The following is an 18,199-nucleotide window of genomic DNA, read 5'->3' on the forward strand; positions in this document are numbered from 1 at the left end:
CTTGTCTATGCATTGTGTGTTCTGTCGTCATACAGCAGCTTTATTTTCAGATGTGTGCCGAGGACACTGTGGAAATGATGCAAACATATGAGCTGCAAACTTTACAAATGACTTGCAAAATGCAAAAGCAGGCAGTTTGCTGATTTTTAAACATATTCACATTACTTATTTGACCTCTTTATTACTTTATTCATTAGCCTTCAAGTTCCCTCTATTGTCATACTGAGTGAGTAATATACAATGCAAAGCAAACCCAAATAACACCACCATAAACTACAGCCTCAAACATTACCAGACTAAATGTTTATAGATTTTTTTGAAGCTAAATTTTAGCTTGATGTTTCTGGTGTACCTGAATACAAGTAAGAAGATTTATTTGCTCTGTCATTTTAAAGCACGTCACTTATAATCAAAGAAATGTTCACATGAACTTGGTGGTTTTCTTACGTTTTTTACTCTGCCTGCATGTTTTCACCTGTGGAAATGCACTCATTTGTCCAGCATATCAATGTCATGTAGCTAATATCTTTTTTAATGTAAATATCACTAAAGGGCGCACAAGGGACACAATAGTTAGAATTACAATAATTCTCAGTGTTGACACCAGTCATATCGTCAGTGCCTCCTGATACCACAGACAAATAGACCTGATCTCTGACCAGCATACTGATGACACTACACTGACAGCATTAAACATTGACATGTGAAGGGAAAACTGAATGCCCAAAATACACACTATGAAACTGTGCAGTCAAACACTGACACTCTTCATCATACTGACAAGATAAAAAACCTCAGTGAGTCCATCCTGTTGATTATTATGGGAACAGGGAGACAAAGTGGAGACACATGTGAACATGTGAACAAAATGGTAATGCAAACGCTCACAAAATATGGCGGTAATGATACGTTACAGCTACTGTATATATGACACACAGCAGTCTAATTCTGCCATATAGACTTAATGATGTTATTCAAGTGCAATCATTAATCTGTCTGTGCACACTTTGATTCCTATTGATCCAAACAGAAAAACTGCTCCTTTCGTACCTCCTCCCCTTTGAGCAGTTAATCACTGAGACGATTTGCTGCCAAATGTCTTACTTCACCTCATCTGACTGACTTAATTGGTCATTAATACCAAGCAGAAAAAACAAACGCCTCAGCTCTCACAGTGAGTTTATATTCCCTGCTGATATTCCCAACAATCTATTACTTGACTGTCAAGAGAAAACATTCAAAATTACAGAATCACAAATCATGACTGTCACGCTTGTTTTTCTCCTGCATCCATCACTGCAGTTCGTCTCAGTCTCTCTTTGACTTGGAGGAACTCTGGCCCCTCACGCTGTTGTCCTTTGTCTCTCTCCAGCTGGGGAGCAATGGAAACACGCTAACATGAAAAATCTGCTGGTCATACGTGTAGCCACAGTGAGACACTTTGCAAATGTCTAGATTTAGAGGTTTAATTATGCCTGAAGTCAGGACAAAAGCCTGTGGTGAGGCTTCCTTTTATTACTATGGTCCACATCTCTGGAACAGTTAAAAACTCCTACCTTTAATTCTAACTGTTTTTTTTATTGCTCTTTAAGTCTTTATTTATTGGTATGAAAAGCATTATACACAAAGTCTGAGTGATTGATTGACTGGTTTTCTTATCAGTCCAGACTGCACCTGTGCAATGTCTACACTGCCCTCCAGTGGCTGACTGCAGAACACCTTGATGCTCCACATAGATATGCATTTCCTACCAACGTCAAGCTTCCGTGTGAAAAATACTGAGCATTTTTATCTGATGCAATCATTTCTGCTCTCAGATCGTTTCGTGTCAAACATTGTGATGACTTGTTGTGAAAAATAGAAGCCGACCGATGCAAACCTTTTCGAGCCTCTGATGCCGTTTCAACAGCTCTTGATGAAGTGGGGATCTGTTCTTCTTTGCCTCTTCCTGATCCCTGCTCGCCTTCACCCTTTGTTCCCACTTCCTCTTTTCTAAGGCCCTCTGGAGTTCGCTCTTTCCTTCCTGCGACACCCTCCTGACAGAAACACAGGAAGACTTTAAGATTTATACCAACAGTGAAGCTGAAGTGTGAGTGTTTTACGACTCGTCCAACCTCTTGTGGCTCATCTGCAGTTCTTTGTGGAGCTCCTGGTGGCTCTTGGAGGCCGTTAAAGGATTGAGAGGTTTTTGGGGTCTGATCAGATCACCGCTCTCCTCCTCGCTCTGTAGCGGAGGAGCCTGAAGCTCTGAGCATCGTTCATGCTGCCCAGTTTGGCGTGTCTGCATTACTGAGCCTGGGAAGGAAAAACAAACCAAAACACAGTAAGTGTTTTCCTGCCAAAGCCAATAGTGTGTGCAACTTTTACAGTGCTCATTGTACCGCAACGTTCACTATTCCAGCTGGTGAAGTTTCAGTAATATAAACACAGAACTACAGCAGCTTTTAGGGACACGATGAGCAAGCGATCAAGCACTATGACAAACACTGGAGTTCTAATGACCTTAATTAAACCACCAAGCAGCAAAGAGCTGGTTTCAGGCTTCACAGAGCTGAGCAAAGTCACTTTAGCTACTTTAATTCTGTTTAAAAAAAAAAAGAGTGAGACAATCACATACTCGTTTAATCACTGCAAAGAACGCAGTGGAAAAAATGTCTAATTTCAACAAAGATGCCATGTGCTGAGGTAAAAACATCTCATCTTGACTACAGTATCGGGGAGCTTGCTGATGAAAAATCGACTTCGTTTGTTTACTAGCACTTTGTTCCAAAATGAGTCTGCAAAAGTAAATATGTTAACTGGAGTTAATGACAGGCTTATGAAAAGAGAAACGGCTGTAATTAAAGGTGCAGTTATGATGCTGAGCCCTGTTTCAGCTACAACTGATCCAGGTGTCAAATCAAAGGATTGTAAAAATAGATTCAAATACAGAAAAGAGCATTGAACAAACTAACTCGAGTGCCAAAGTTGATTGTTGACTGTTTCTATCCGCGTCTAAACCTGCGGCCTTCTAGTCTCAGAGACACAAAACAAGACTACCGAAGCGAGCCGATGTAACTGTTGCTGAACAGCAGCCACATGAGCACACATCAGCCATGCACCAAAAGCCATTGTTTATACCAGACCAGCGAGGGTGTAGCAACCAAACCAACAGCGAACCCACTCGACCAGAGAAAAGGGTGTGTTTTATTATGTTTGGGTTAATCATTCCTTTTGTGAACAGATAATCATGCCTGTTCTTGCCTCAAAGTGAGACATCTTACTTTAAAAGCCTTGAATATCAGTGGGCATATGGCCTATTGACAACAGTTTGCTGACTTCACAATTTGCGGCTCAGCAAATTACTCTTTAATGACAGTAAGAACTGCTTTTTATAGGACATGTGCACACACGCACACACCCCCTGGAGTTTCTTCCCTTAACACAAACAGACCAAAAGAGGCAAACACCGTGCCCCACCTCTTTATGATGGAGTTGATTAGAGTAAACTTTATGGATGCCACGTTGACTCACTGGTCAGCTCTGCTCTGCCTCGCAGAATAAAATGAATAAAAACGGCTCCTTGCTGTTGTGGAAAGTGAGACAAATAACTACGGGGTGGCACCAAAATGAACAAGGATATTTTTAGATTTCTCACCAGACCCGTTCAGATGTGTCTCGCTTCGACCTGAACAATGCTGCAGATCTCTCTGCCGACAGAAAAAGGCAATGACATGTCACAAATAATAGGAATATATCTCACAGGTATTACCATCCTATCCCTGAGAGAGAGTGGCTTTTTTTTGCAAAAAAAGAATCAAAATACAAGTGTGTGAAATTAAAAACAAAGGGCCGGGAGGGGGGGCTGCTGCGACACATGATAACATTCCAAACAGAGACAGAGCGGTCAGGTCAACACACCGAGAGCAGCACAAAGCTGTATTATGATGCTGACAGACAAATGAAGGGCTCTAGTTCCACGTGCTCAGTGAAGCGAGTGCCCTCGGCGGCGAGGTGGAGGACTGCCACCTCATTAATGACAGGATCAAACAAAACACTGTTTGATTCCCACTGAGTTACTCGTTTGCTGGAGTTTGAGCAGAATTAATAGTGGAGATCAGAGCGATTCCCCTGTGGGATTTGGACTGGACCGCTGGGGGAAAGAAAATGACTCTGTTTCTGGTATTTGATGAAATATTTGCAGAAATTGTGTGTCCTGTTGTAGCCTTGGCCCATGTCTGAGCGCCGACACACACAAAGAACATACAGCGGCACTACAACAAGTGTTCAGGTAAAGTAGAGCTTAAGCAGGATGACAGTAAGTGGTCTGAATGAGAAAAAAAGTGCAGTCAGAATGAAGAATTTTAATCACAGCTCTGTTGCCAGCTGCTGTTTGGCTAAATCTCCAACAGTGGGTATTGAGTAGAGAATTAATAGGACATGACGGGATAAACACTCTCCAAGGCCCACTCTCCAGCGCCGGCAAGGCCCTTTTCTATTGGTTAAAGACCTGCGCTTGGTCCACGCGCTCGCTGTCTTTAGGAGGCAGCAATAACAGATAAAACTACCATAAAAATGCTATATAGTTTTAAATGTGAAAAAGATTACACAATTAACACTGTATGTATCATTTACTGTGACGCACAAGTAAGAGAGCATACTGTCACACCAGGGTTTTCATTAACTCTCAGTGTCTTAATCTCCTCAAACACACGCTGAATGCCAGCAAAGTATTTGCGCCACATGGATCCGCCTGCTGGCTTATCTTAACGTGACGTCAGTAACGGAAAGTAAAGGAGAGAATGAAATCGACAAACTGACCTTCTTTCCATGGGAGACTCCCATGTCCTCAGTATCAGGGTCCGGACACCTCCCGGGCTCGCAGTGGACAGACTTTCAATAATCATTTGAGGCTCCTCTCTCTCTCTCTCTACTCCAGCAGCCAAGAATGGCAGAGAGGGGAAACTTTGCTGGGTTTGGACCAATGATGAAGCTCCCGGCAGCGAGCCCTGCAGAGCAACACGCTGGAGGCATATTTAGTCCACAGCAGAGGAGGTGGAGAGTAACGAATGCTCTCACTTCCTCATGTTCTTTATATTTACACTTTTCAGGGGGAAATGTACTTTTTACTCTATTACATTTACCTGACAGCTACAGTTACTGTTCAGATTTTACATAATAAAGGAAAAACCAGCTTCTGTTTGGGGGTCCTTGTCATGTTTCAAATGTCTGAGTGTCCCACCGAAGAGACAGTTCCCCCTTAAACTAGACATATGGGTTCATTTTCATAGCTGCTCAAGACCCGGAGATGTGAAATGATCCAATATTTTATTAAAAAAAGGTAAACTTTATACTGTGACCCTCTGGAGGGGGCCCGACCCCAAGCTGGGAACCAGCAGACTAAACTAGCCAGCTGTACAAAAAGTAGTTCAACCCAGCTCCACCTCCACCAGCTAGAGCAGTAAAATGCTGATATGCATTGATATAGTTCATCGGCTCACTTTTATTGAGGTGAAGTACTTCCTCCACCACTGGTGTACAGAGGAAAACGCATCAAACATGAAAAAAAAATTAGAATGGGAAGTGATGTGAGAAGGAAAGAAAAAGTGCCTTCATGCAAGGTAAAGAGAAAAGGTGAGGCGTGTGATGTTGAAGAGGGCACTGCAGATTACTAAAACTCCAGCGCCTGGGTTTCATCGACAGTTCAATAATAAATGATCCTCTGCCTGCAGGAACCTGACAGATATCGTACATTTATCCCGTCGGGACAAAAGCCGCTGGCGTATGAAGTTACACTCGTCCAGTGTTGTCAATTTTATTTATGCACAGCAGCCCAGAATCACGCAGGACAAACTCGCCTCAGACGGCTTTACAATCTGTGCAGAACACGACACCCGCTGTCCTGAGGCTGGGACTCAGACAACTGCAGTACATTTACTCAAGTGCTGCGTTTAAGTACAATTCTGAAGTACTTGTACGTTTTATGAGTATTTCCATTTTGTGCAACTTTCCACTTCGACAGCATCTCAGGGGTAAACGCTTTTTACTCCGTTACATTTGCCTGACAGTTTTAGTCACGTTTCAGAGTACTGCTTTTCATGCCCCTCCTGTCCTGTTGTGGCAGGATAGAGACCTGTGGGTGAGCCTGCCTAATTGGCAACATCACAGCCAACCACTAGGGGCGCACCGTTTTATAAAAGGGGTCGATCCCTCCCGGCCAGTTCTCTCTTGCTGCTCCTGACGGTGACGTCATTTCCGGGTCGGACCTTTGCGTGTGGACAGAGCGGCTGACTTGGGGCTTCCAGAGACTCCTGTGTGTGTCACCTAGATGGCCTGCTGCGGTGAACGCCAGTAGCTGCGCGATTATCTCCTTTCTTTGGTGTGTCATATCCAGCCAACCCTGCTAACGATCCCAGCTGCCCAAGACTGTATGAGCGTCGTTTGCCGAACCATGCGCGAGTGACTTCGGCATCAGCTGATCGTGTGCGCCAGAGTTAAAGGGACACATCGCCACAGCTACAGGGGGCAACTGCTGTTTTGTCTTCGTACCACGCTTTGTCTTACCGCTTTGTCTCCACTCTTTTTGTCTGCTGCTGTGACCACTGCTTTGTTTGCAGCTCTGTTTTCCTTATTTTATGTGTTGCATTTGGTGCAATGCTTTCTGTTTTGCACCAAGGTTTTAATTGGCATTTAACGCACTTATTTTAATGTAGTGACTGAATAGTGGGGTTAGATCCCCTCCACATTTTCTTTCATTTTTGTGTTCATTACTTTATTCAGTTTCTCTGTTTGCTTACTTATTTAATTTCTTTGGTTTTGATATTTTGGTTGGGCAAAGGGCTATTCTTCCAGTATTTGTCTTTATTTCTTTCATTTGTGGTTAGTAGTTTGTATTGTTTAGTTGCTGATTTGTATATAAGTTTTGGATATTTCTGTTCATTGAATTTTGTTGTGACCCCACTAATTTCCTTTTGTTTTCCTCTTTAGTTGCTGAGGTCCGGTGGTGGTGGTATCCTGGTGGTGGGGTCCCCCCCTTCTTGTGTGCTGTGCTTCCCTGGGTTCTGGGTCTCCTCACTGAGTGTATGCTGTGTGTGGCTGTCACGTGTGCCTGGGTGTTTATATTTTTGGTTGGGGATTCTCTGCACCAGTCAGTAGCCCACGCACCCCGGTAAGCCTCAGCTTTGAATTAGTTCCCCCTGTTGATTTGTCCTCGTGTGAGTGGTGTTTTAAGTGTTTTAAATTTGTCAAAATAAAGAACATGTATGTCTGATTGGAACGTGTCTACCGTTTTGAGTAAAACGAACTGCGTGCCTTAAAGGTGAGCTTTGTCGAAACTTACTTCCTGGGGTGAAATTCCCCAGGTGGCGTTGTCGGTTTAGTGTACAATCTGACCAGAAACTCTTATACTTCTACTCCAACCCAATCCCGTGTCACCCTCGCTCGCCACACTGTGAAAAACCCGTAACTCCAAATGCACTGACTTTTCTGCTAACCTGAAGGATTACGCGCTCCTTCATGGTTGGAGAAAATTCTCCCTCTTGGACCAGCTGGAAAATGCATCGACACGAAGCTGAGGACTTTCTGAGCTTTCTGAAAAGTTGACTTGCTGGAGATACGTGGTTCTTACAGTCCAGCAGCACTACATACATATTGCAGTCTCACAGAATGTGATGCATCGCTGTAGGTTAAACTACCCATCGGTCTATAAAGAAGATTACAATGAACTCAACATTACACACGTAGAGCAGGAAATTGTAACAGAGACATTAATGAAACAGTAATATTAACCCACAAACATCATAAATAACAGAAAAACACTGACAGGGACCATTTTACTGTACCATCAGCACTTTCACTTTTGATACTTGAAGTAAATTTTTCTTGTAATACTTACAGTACATACTTAAACTTAAGTGAGGTTTTGAAAGCAGGACTTATACTTGTATTTTTACAGTGCTTTTTATCTTTTTTATCTTTATCTTTTTAGCTTTTTATCAGTACTTGTGCTCTTCATCATTTCCTCCTTTTCATCACAAATCCTCCACCCGTTAAAGTTTATCCTTGTCAGTCTGGGTCCTCTGGAAACAGCCGGCGATCTCCACCAAATCCGGCCATCCTTCGTAAATGTTGGTTTTCTCATCGTTAACAGCGTACTGACAGGCGAACAGGGGAGAAGACATTTGTTTTGCCGTCCATTATCACGTTAGAGCATTTTAAAATAGGTGGTCTTTTCTGACACACAGAGGACAAAATGAAGACTAACCATCTCAAAGGGGCTTTTGTTGTGCGCCCCTGCTCTTCCAGCAAACACCCAGCTGTCTCTGTGCTTCAAAGACTTGATCAAAGTGCTTCCCATTCCAACAAACACCTCCCTCATTTCGTTTGTCATCCTGCCACCAAGCAGAAGAAAGGGGTCACATTGTGTGTCGGGAAACCGTTTTAGTTCTCCAATCACTGAGATTTAGACTTACTTTTTTGTCACATCATCAAACGAGGCGACCAGAACGATCATTCCAGGTTTTATCTCCTTCAAGTATGCCAGGATGTCATCTGGGTCTTTTGTCAGTGGCGTTTAAAGAAAACACGTCATTTTGAGGTTGGAAATTGAACAGGATTGAAAAGATTTCTTAAAAAAAAAAAAAAAAAAACAGCTCTTACTTCCACTTCCCATGTTAAGACTGGTAAATTTCTCCACAACGCCACTTTCTGAGATGGAAAAAAAAAAAAAAAAACTTTCAAGGTCCATATAATAGCTGTTCTGGAGCTTTTGATCATATCACATGAGCTTCATGGAGCTTGCCCAATTGCAGATGCTAAAATGTTCTTTTTTTTCTGAGCACTGTTAGAAACAGATTTTCCTCATCTTAGAGACAATTAGATCATAACATGCTACAAATACTCTTTAACCAACTCCACCTGCTGATGAGGATCACAAAAACCTGTATTAACAATTAACAGACCTTTTATCAGCTGCTGTTTCCAAGTTTCAAAATGAACTGTGAGGCTCACCATTAACTAGCTGCTCCTTGTTGTGGACATTAGTAGCATATTGGTTCTTTATTTGTCATCATATGCATTTATTAATGCATTATTCTGGAGGTCAATGTTATTAAGGTCGCAGTTCATGTGCCACAACTCCCTTCCTCACTATCAAGTATTGATTACAAGGTTATTGAGGAAAAACTCTTAGTTAAAGGTTGGTAGTTGCACATTATTAGTTTTATGTTGGTTTTCTTTTGTTCTATCATGATCTGTGTTTTTCACGCCTGAAGATTCTTCCTGTTATCATAGTCTGTTTTTGTCACATCCTGTTTTATTTTGAAGGTTCAAGTTATGTTTCTTTGTTTGCTTTACTTCCTTTGTTTTCCTGTCCTTATGATTGTCTAATCTGTTTCACCTGTGTGAATTAATTAGTTGTCCTCCCTTGTCTATTTAAGTCCGTGTCTTCCCCCCAGTTTTTGTCAGGTTGTTGTCTGCGTAACCTCCATAGCCTGAGAACCCTTGCCTTTGCCCTTAGTGTTTTTCCCATGTGTCTTCTTTGTTCATGTCATCGCCTGGTTTCAAGTGAGTGTTTGTCCATTGTCTTTAATGTTTGTTTGTGCCAAGTTTCATGTCAGTGTTTGTCCACCATGTTCTTGTGTTTCCTAGCTATGCCACCTTCTATGTAAGTAGAAAAGGTGAGTCTTTGTGTTATCTTTGTTTGTGTCTGTGCCGTGTTTCACATAAGTAGTTTCCTTGGTTTGTCTTTGTTCTTTTCTCTGCTGCTTTCTTGCAAATGTGTGTCCTGCGTCTTTAGTATTATCTGTGTTCCCTAGCCTTCCCCCAGTCCATGTAAGTGTGCTTCTAGTCTTGTCTTTGTCTTTAACCATGCCACAGCTCATGTTAGTGTGTCTTTGTCTAGCCATGCCACATTCTTTGTCAGTGTTTGTTATGTGTTGTCTTCATTCCTTGTCTTATACTTGTTTGCCTTTGAGTGTTGTTTCATAGTTCCCTGAGTTTTGGTTTTCTCTTTGTTAATAAATTTGAACCTGCGCCCCCTCGTGTCTGGGTTCAACCCATAGCGCCCTTAAATCCTCACCTCCCTTCAAGAATAACATATTAAGTGTGCTTTATGACTATTTAACAGCCAGTTCAGTTCACAAATCCTACAGCATACGGCACTACTTTACAGGAACTGAGCCTTTGACTCACCATTCACCACCACGATGTTCAGTCCTGGTCCCACATTATTCAACACGTGGCTCATGATTCTGTTGAGATACCAACAAGGTTGAATTTCACTGCGGAGTCACTGTTTGCCGTCCACAGTGTTCGTTCAGGTTCGTCCGTATCATGCACGCACATTTTACCCTCGAAACAGATCTTCGGTCCGACAACATTGGCTGACCCGCTCCTGATGTGTAAAGCGAAGTGGTCGGGGGGACAGACTCTGGACAGGCTGCACTTCGGCTGAGGTGCTGCCGTGGCTGAAAGTGCAGAAGCAGGATGGTCACACACGGTCAATGAGGCTCATGCAATAACAGACGGATGAGTTCTACCGTGATTTACCTGTCTTGTATTTTGCTTTGATTTGATCTATGGTGCTGAACCCTGAGGTAAGAGAACAGAGACAGCGTCACTGAGATGGGGCAAAGGAAGCAGATTTAAGATGCGATAAGTGGAAATGAGCTCACCAAGAATACTCCTGGCCTTCTCCTGCACATCGAAGGAATTGATGGAGATTCCCCATGTTATTAGGAGGACGGCAATTATAGCAGGAAGGTGCAGAACAGCTGTCAAGCACAAAGAATAGACAGATGGCGACTTTCAGACATGCAACCGAAACGACCAGCGTTTTAAACAAAGTAAAAAATTTCACCTCGATATCTCATATCTGCAGCAAATCAGTGAGCTTCTTTTCCAAGAGGGAAGAGCCGAAGCCTTTGAAATGCACGTCAATGCAAGTGTTTCCTCTCAGCAAGAGCTACTGTAGGCAGAGCAGAGATTTCACCTCATCTATGAACACCACCTGATAATGTGAAAGATATGCAAAGAAAACGTCTCCTCCTCGAGTTCTGTGAAAGCAGGATGTGGCATTATATATATACAGACACACACCCAGTGGGAACTAGATGATCAAGTTTCTCTCTTTTACAATGTCAACTATGGGAGTCAACCAGTAACAGATAGTCTACTGTTTGAAGGGAACAATGACGTTTGCAAACAAGATTGTGCTTAACTGATGCGCAAACAAGCATTTGAGACCTGCCGAGTGAATGACACAAAGAGGAGAAAAAAGGCCACGACCCACATACTGCAAAACTGGATGAGTAAATGGAAAAAAAGAGAGATGTTTAAAGAGGCACTGTGTCATTTATCAGAGTTTTCTATTTGTATGTAAATTTTAGTAAATCCCATTTGATGTGGGGACTTATCTGCATAAAACTGCTGATATACAAAAAATTGCTACAGACGAATAACAAAGTCTTAAAAAAAAAAGCCTATGGAATAATAAAAATGATCTCATTCCAAACCTCGCTGACAGCAAATAAATAACCACGGAAAAAAAGAAAAGGTGCAACAGAATCAGATGAGGAATCAATTTACGAGACATTTTACCCTTACGTTACCTGTGTTCACACAGGGAGAGGTCGCAGAGGCTGAAAGTTGTTTCTGAAAGGAAACCAGGTCAAGCCCTCGTGTCAGGAAGCATGTGCCCTGCTGATCCCTGAGCGGTCTCTGAGCTCCAGCTTTCACCTGCCTGGAGAGGTCCAAACTCAGACATGAACTGATGGTGCAGCTGCTATTAAAGATCGTAATGAAGTCAGAATCATGATTTATCCACCAAGAAAGAGTTGAGTAGCTGATTAAGGAGTTAAAGCTTCTGCACGCTTGCACACACACAACTGTGATTGCATTTGTGTAAAACAAATAACACGTAACGTGATAACTTCTAACTAATCCTTTCTGTCATATAGTCAATAGAAAACAGTGCAAAGACAATATCTTTAATGTTGGACCTCATCAGCTTCATTGATGTTCCCATAGTGCCCTCAAACTGCATTCAGAAGACCCTCGAGAAATTCCAGTTGTTACTTCATAAAAATCCTCCTCCTACACACACACAATTACATACCTCCCCTTGGACACTGACAAAGTGTGCTAGTAGGACCCACAACAAACTGTAGCAAAGCAACAGTAAATAATATCCATAAAAATGAGCAGCCACTTCGGGGAAAACCAATACGCATCATCCAGTTTTCACCTCAGCTGGTCAGCTCGACTCAGTGGTGTAATCAGTTATGGTGATCTACAAGCCCCATTCCAAAACGTAAATAAAACAGAATGTGATCATTTGCTCATCTGTTTTACCTCATCACATTTATTGATTATTATAAAGCTGCTTATTCTGAAGCTGATGCAGCCACAGGTTTCAAACAGGTTGGGACAGGAGCAACTAAAGACTGGGAGAGTTGTGGGACGCTCCAAAAACACATGTGGCTGGGCTCCTCTGCGAGACAAGGGCACACGATTATGCAGGAGCCACCTTAAACTCCTTGACATTTCAGTTTATATGAATTAATCAAATTCCAGCCAGCTAACTGCCACACGCAATGAACATAAAGACCTCGGGGCCCCTAAAGGCCCGGGGGCCCTGTGACAGCTGCACGCTCCGCCTGATAGATAACCCAGCCCCGACAATAAGAAACTATGAACAGTGAGAATTAAAGGACAAACGCTGAAAACAGGTTTAACATTTACAGTCTGTGCACTACCACTAGCTGTTGCTTGGACACAGTAAATGCCATGAAATGTTTTCCTGTCTGACACCTGAAATCTCTTGGCAAATGTTAAAATGTGCTCAGTGAATCTTTCCCTCATCTCTGACCAAACCTTGCCACTGGCTGCATGTTTTTACAGGTCTTCTAGTGTAGTTTTCTCTGTTGCCACAGACATTGACTGTTAAAGTAACGTTACATACATTCTGTTTAGAAAATGTTATATAGCAGCAGATGTTCACAGCAGCTCATCTCATGCTGTAGTACTAAAGAGAACCAGCAGAGGAGGCATGTGCACTATCTTCTCCTGATCGACATGATGCATTCAGAGAAATCAATAGGCTGGATAACGTTGCGGCACACAAAATGTTTTGTCCCCTTTCACGGTGAACAATATGCCCGTCCACTTTATCTGGAATAGTGAAACGCAGCTAGTTTTAAACGGCCATCTTTAGGAAATGAGTGGCACAAAAAAGAAAATATTTCCTTTCCTAATAAAGCAGAGAAGCTCTTCAGATGTGAAGAGTGGAGCATGCAGGAGGCAAACCAGCCAGCCAACACTCAGGATGGATGTATTTAATAACAGACATGCATATTTCTCAAACGTACACCAGAATACACAGTGATGACACAGCAGCCATTAAAATCCTTCATACATCACCGATAAGTGCATGCAGAGCAAAGCCCATCATTAGATGTTTGCAAAATTTGCAATAATACTTGAATTTTAAACTCACAGGAGGGACTTATGACAACAGACTGAATGAACTGATTCATTTGTTGATGGTACAAACACTAATTAATAGAGAAACCACAGCGAAAGCAGTCACTGGCATCCCATCGTCTAATAATAATAATAAGCAGGTGGAGTATTTGAATTTTTTTCCTTTTTGGTAAATGTAGCAGTCAAAAGATATCATGCAACATCACGCAGCCTGGAAGTCCATTAACGAGCCAATGGACTCTGAACTCTACAGCAAATTTACTTCAAGTGGGTTAATGTTAGCATGAAAAGGGAAGTATATTTCAAAGGGAAGTGGCCAACTGGTAGATAGCTGCAGTCTTAGTGGGACTATTTTTAGCTGCAAGTCAATTAGAGTGTTTGAAATCATCTGAAATGTCAAATCTCTGTGTGATGCTTTGTAGAAACCGCTTATTTCATAACGGCTGGATAATGTGGCGACTCCTCTGACATGTTCAGACTCATAACGAATGAGGGAAAAGGTATTAATTCTGTATATCGCAGCAGTTCCCAATTAACAGTGTGTTATATTGCCGGTGCTACAATAACATGTTTTGTCACATTAGTTTGAGGTATATTTAACCACATGTGAACAAATGTTTATCCTGTTATGGTTACGTTCTGCTGCAACTTTAGTTCCACAGGTTTTTTTTTTAAATCTCTTCAGTCTTTAATCTAATGTGTGCCCATAACAGAAGACTGTTTACATTTTGATTTGTCAGTTTTTTCAGTTTTACCAATCAACTGACAGAGCATTTTATGCAGCAAGTGTCGATTCTCAGCAGCACTGGCCTCCTTTTCACAGAACTACACGTCATTTGTTCAATGGCGTACGTCTGAATATTACATCAGTCTAGAAATTAACAAGTGATTATAGAATCTGTCACGTCACGCTTTCCAAACTAATGGAAAAGCAGAAATGCCACGTGAACTGCTGTGTTTTTAATACACAAGCCCTGGTTAAAAATCACATTTAGTTTTGTTGATATGATAAATAAATATTTCAAGTGCGTTGTTGCTAAAAAAGTGAGCGTCAGTGTTAATACAGATTAAAGCTCAATATTTCACATTAAGCTTTGAGAAATAACTGATAAGACTTCAAGCTAGCTGATGAATGCAAATACAGGAACAGAAACCACATTATAGCTGCAACGCGCTGGTTAATAGATTAGACTGAAAATTAATCTGCAAATATTTTGATGGCTGATTAATTGTTTAGGTCCTTCTTCAAGCAAAAAATAACAATAATAAAGATTTGATAGTTCCAGCTCCTCAAATGTGAGAATTTATTATTATTATTATTATTATTTTACCATTTTTGTATGTTGTGAGGATAAAATGATTAATCGACATTCCAAAAAATATTCAAAACATTACTCAAATAATCACCAGTTGTGCCCCTAAACAACACAGTTCATCCACAATAAACTGTTTTGCAGTCAGTCCAGCAGCATCCAGGTCTGAGATTCATTCCAGGAGATCCTGTCAAGAGGAAAAATGGAAGTTACAAATGACATGCGATGTGATGAGGAAGGTTACAGCTGTGTCAGCTTGTACTGCAGGACGGATGGCTGTGAAAGGTACTATCAGGGAAGCCATGATGCACTGACCTCATCTGACTCCTCTCCCACTGTGCATGCCCCCCTGTCGCCATCCTCCCCTGTCACTGCTGAACCCTGATCCTCCATCCGCCTCAGCAGCGAGTATCTGTATGTCGCCTCGCTGAAATAAAGTGATGTGACAGGCCCAGGCGATGTGTTTTTACTGCACTTAGAATATTAAATAATCTCATTAAGGCTCATTAATAAAGTGTGCTTACTTGACTGGGAAGCAGTATTTTCGGACGATCAATACAGCTGCAACGATCGCTGCCACGGAGACGAAGATCACAGATGCAATAATCCCAGGGTGAAGCCTCAACCTGGCCTGAAAAGACAAATGAATTCAATGAGATCTAACAGTGGGGTAGTTAAAGAGCCCATAAACCTAACAGCTCAATTCATGATGTGTGGCTCAGATAAAAAGGAAATACGGGCAGGAGGTATGACAGCTGAGCGGCGACGGAGGACGACCCAAAAGCTCAGCAGCAGGGGTGGGAGTCCCCGACCGAGCACGAAAACTGATGCATTTTTGACAATAAACGGTCACTCGCATCAAAACTGTGATCGATATCTTTAAAGTCAGAGCTGTGCGTAACATCACAGGCGATGCCATGAGCAGAGTGTGAGAACATTACCTTTGTAGTGATAAATAGGAGTCACATGGAGAGCGGTCAAAAAGTAAAAAAAACCCACCATCCATCCACATAAATCCCAGGGGTGAGAAGGCCTGTGGTGACGCAGGCTTTCTAATCACCATGCCTGCATTATTTTGGCTTTGATCAAGAAACTAGAATATTATTTGAAAACACAAGAAAACTTTTTTTATATATAAAAACATTTCACAGTTCAAATCTGTGTAGAAATGTGGGGAAACGAGTCGAAAGTGCAGGCTCTGAGTACGAATGCGATCCGATACTGATATCGTACATCGAGGCAGTGGGGCCGGTGTCGACCCCGATCGATTCAGGGCGGTTCTCACGTCTATGTGTCTGCTCGCCTTCACAAAGTGTTCAGGTTCCTGCTTAATTTGATGGTTTTTGCTTTCACCAACTTACTTGATTTTTACCACTTGTGTGAATTGTGATTTAACTCATCAGGCTCAATAGTTTGTGCCTTCATGTGCCATTTTTGGTTCTCGCTGGATGAAGTTGCACTGTTTTCTACGAATTGCTGACCAATTTGTTGCTGCATTTAAAAGTTTAACACTTGAATTGTAACTACCTTTTTTTTTAACCAAGTTCCTGGTGCACAATGATTTATTATCATAAATCTCTTCCTCATGGTAAGGCATGCAGCTTAGTAGCTAAACACTGGTATCAGATCATCACAACAGGTTCTGCAGCTGAAATGTCCTTTAGCACCAGATAATGGCAGGTTGGCAGCTTCCTGCACTGACTCAAGCACATGCAGCCTGTGCAGTGAGCTGATCTGGACACAAGAAGCCAACCTCAGCTGCACCCATTATCATTGCAGTGCGTCTTTATTGCATGAACTTACATACTATTCCATTTCTTTGCATCGTGACACATGAAACTTAAGTGAATTTGCCATCCCGAACGCCTGCAGACGGATCTGTAACTGAGTATTGTGCAATAAATAGGCGATGGAGCCTCTTCACATCAACTGCATTCAGTGCGATATGGAAGCATTTTCCTCCCGCAAAGTAAATGTGGTGCTTCTGCTGCAAAGTGCATCAATCTTAATAATCCCATTACAAGACGTCAGCCTGTGTCTGACTCTTCAAAGAACTTAATAAGAAATCCACCTCTCTACCTGCACGTTATGTACGTCAGAGTGAGCAGCCTTACAGTGAACAGAACAGACGCAGTCGCGCAGCCGCTGCTGTGGCCTGCACAAACAACTCTGATGACCGTAATAATGATGTGTTTGTATATTGACCATGTGTGCAAGCCGATGACAATTGCAGCTCGAGTTAATGTAGAGTAAAGTGTAAAGTTTAATCTAGCTGCCGTTTATCTTCTCATATTTACCTGTTGCGCTGACATCTTTACAGTGAAGTTTAGCGCCTGGTTGTGCTACTTTCCATCATGTGGTGTATAATTGCCTATTCAATTACAATTGAACCCCGAATTAGTGGGGAAAGTAGAATCACTTAACGCAACTGTTTTCTGTCCGACTGTGCCCTTCCTACACCATGTTTGTTTACTTCCTGATTGCTCTCACCTGTAGCGACGAGGGGCATTTCCACGCCCCCTTTCCGGAAACATCATGTGACGTGTGGGTTTTGGCCACGTGACCTTCTAGTAAGACACATTCCAAACTACTTTTTGAAAATAAAAAATAGACCTTTTTTAGTAGCCTGATTAAAAAAAAAAAAAGAAGCAGTCAGTCATACTTCTTAAGAAAAAGCATTAGGGTCATCTTTAAAACACAAGACTGTGAAACATGTGACAGGTGCTTTTAATACAGTACCAGAACCAGCTTTTGGTGATTGATTCAAATGTTAAATTTTGTGTCTAAACTGTTGGCTTCTATGTTCAAGATCTTGTTTAGGTGAATGTTAAGGCTATTGCTGTCATTGGAAAAAAAAGCATTATGGGACACAATATTTGTTGCACGAGTCGTGAACACATTTCTCTGTCAGCTCATGTAACGTGATTGTGCACACTCTCCATATATCAGGATCTGACAGGGAGATTGCCCTGTGACCTGAGCCCAGCATGCTTGCCGAGGGCTCAGTCCACTGATCCAGTCAGGGTATTGTTTGATTAAAACTGCCGGGAATCACAATGTGACAGATGAATATTGTTTTTCCCTTTCGTTTCTTTCATTTTTGCCATTGGGAAGCAACAATTCATCTCTGGCTGAAAATGATGAATCAGTCTCATATCACCTGCTCATCAGGTGTGATCAGTGTTTTGGCAGGACCGGTGGGAAGACCTGCCAGCCCCATGAGCTCCCCGTCTGTTGTTGCTGTTGGTTACGCTTACAGACCATGATAAAATCCCAGCTACAGGTTCAACTGTGAACAGAGGTATTACAACAAGGGACAGCTGTGATGGAGGAATATTTCACAAATCAAATGCATGCAAAATGAATCACTTTCTTTTGGCACTTTTGCTTGTTTGGCTTTTAAATAAGAGCAACTGCAGCACAAA

The 18,199-nt window shown here is 42.1% G+C and overlaps 1 protein-coding gene across 2 annotated transcripts; it reads right to left on the bottom strand.

Moving 5' to 3' along the window:
- Nucleotide 1: 1 nt before the first annotated feature.
- si:dkeyp-67f1.2 (uncharacterized protein LOC556106 homolog) lies at nucleotides 2–11,020 on the bottom strand. Of its 2 annotated transcripts, XM_041944479.1 has the most exons (9): nucleotides 10,838–11,020; nucleotides 10,653–10,751; nucleotides 10,528–10,569; nucleotides 10,322–10,445; nucleotides 10,171–10,229; nucleotides 8,638–8,685; nucleotides 8,451–8,535; nucleotides 8,243–8,369; nucleotides 4,823–8,132 (listed from the first exon to the last, which is right to left on the bottom strand). In XM_041944479.1, the coding sequence occupies exons 1-9, from the start codon at nucleotides 10,848–10,850 to the stop codon at nucleotides 8,028–8,030; spliced, it is 702 nt and encodes a 233-aa protein (XP_041800413.1). In that variant the 5' UTR covers nucleotides 10,851–11,020; the 3' UTR covers nucleotides 4,823–8,027. The 2 variants fall into 2 exon arrangements, with proteins under 2 accessions (XP_041800406.1, XP_041800413.1); XM_041944472.1 differs by lacking the exons at nucleotides 4,823–8,132; nucleotides 8,243–8,369; nucleotides 8,451–8,535; nucleotides 8,638–8,685 and adding exons at nucleotides 2–1,372; nucleotides 1,880–2,036; nucleotides 2,115–2,295.
- Between the last annotated feature and the right edge of the window lie 7,179 nt (nucleotides 11,021–18,199).

The sequence above is a fragment of the Chelmon rostratus genome, chromosome 2 (genome assembly GCF_017976325.1).
Source record: "Chelmon rostratus isolate fCheRos1 chromosome 2, fCheRos1.pri, whole genome shotgun sequence".
Taxonomy (NCBI): domain Eukaryota; kingdom Metazoa; phylum Chordata; class Actinopteri; order Chaetodontiformes; family Chaetodontidae; genus Chelmon; species Chelmon rostratus.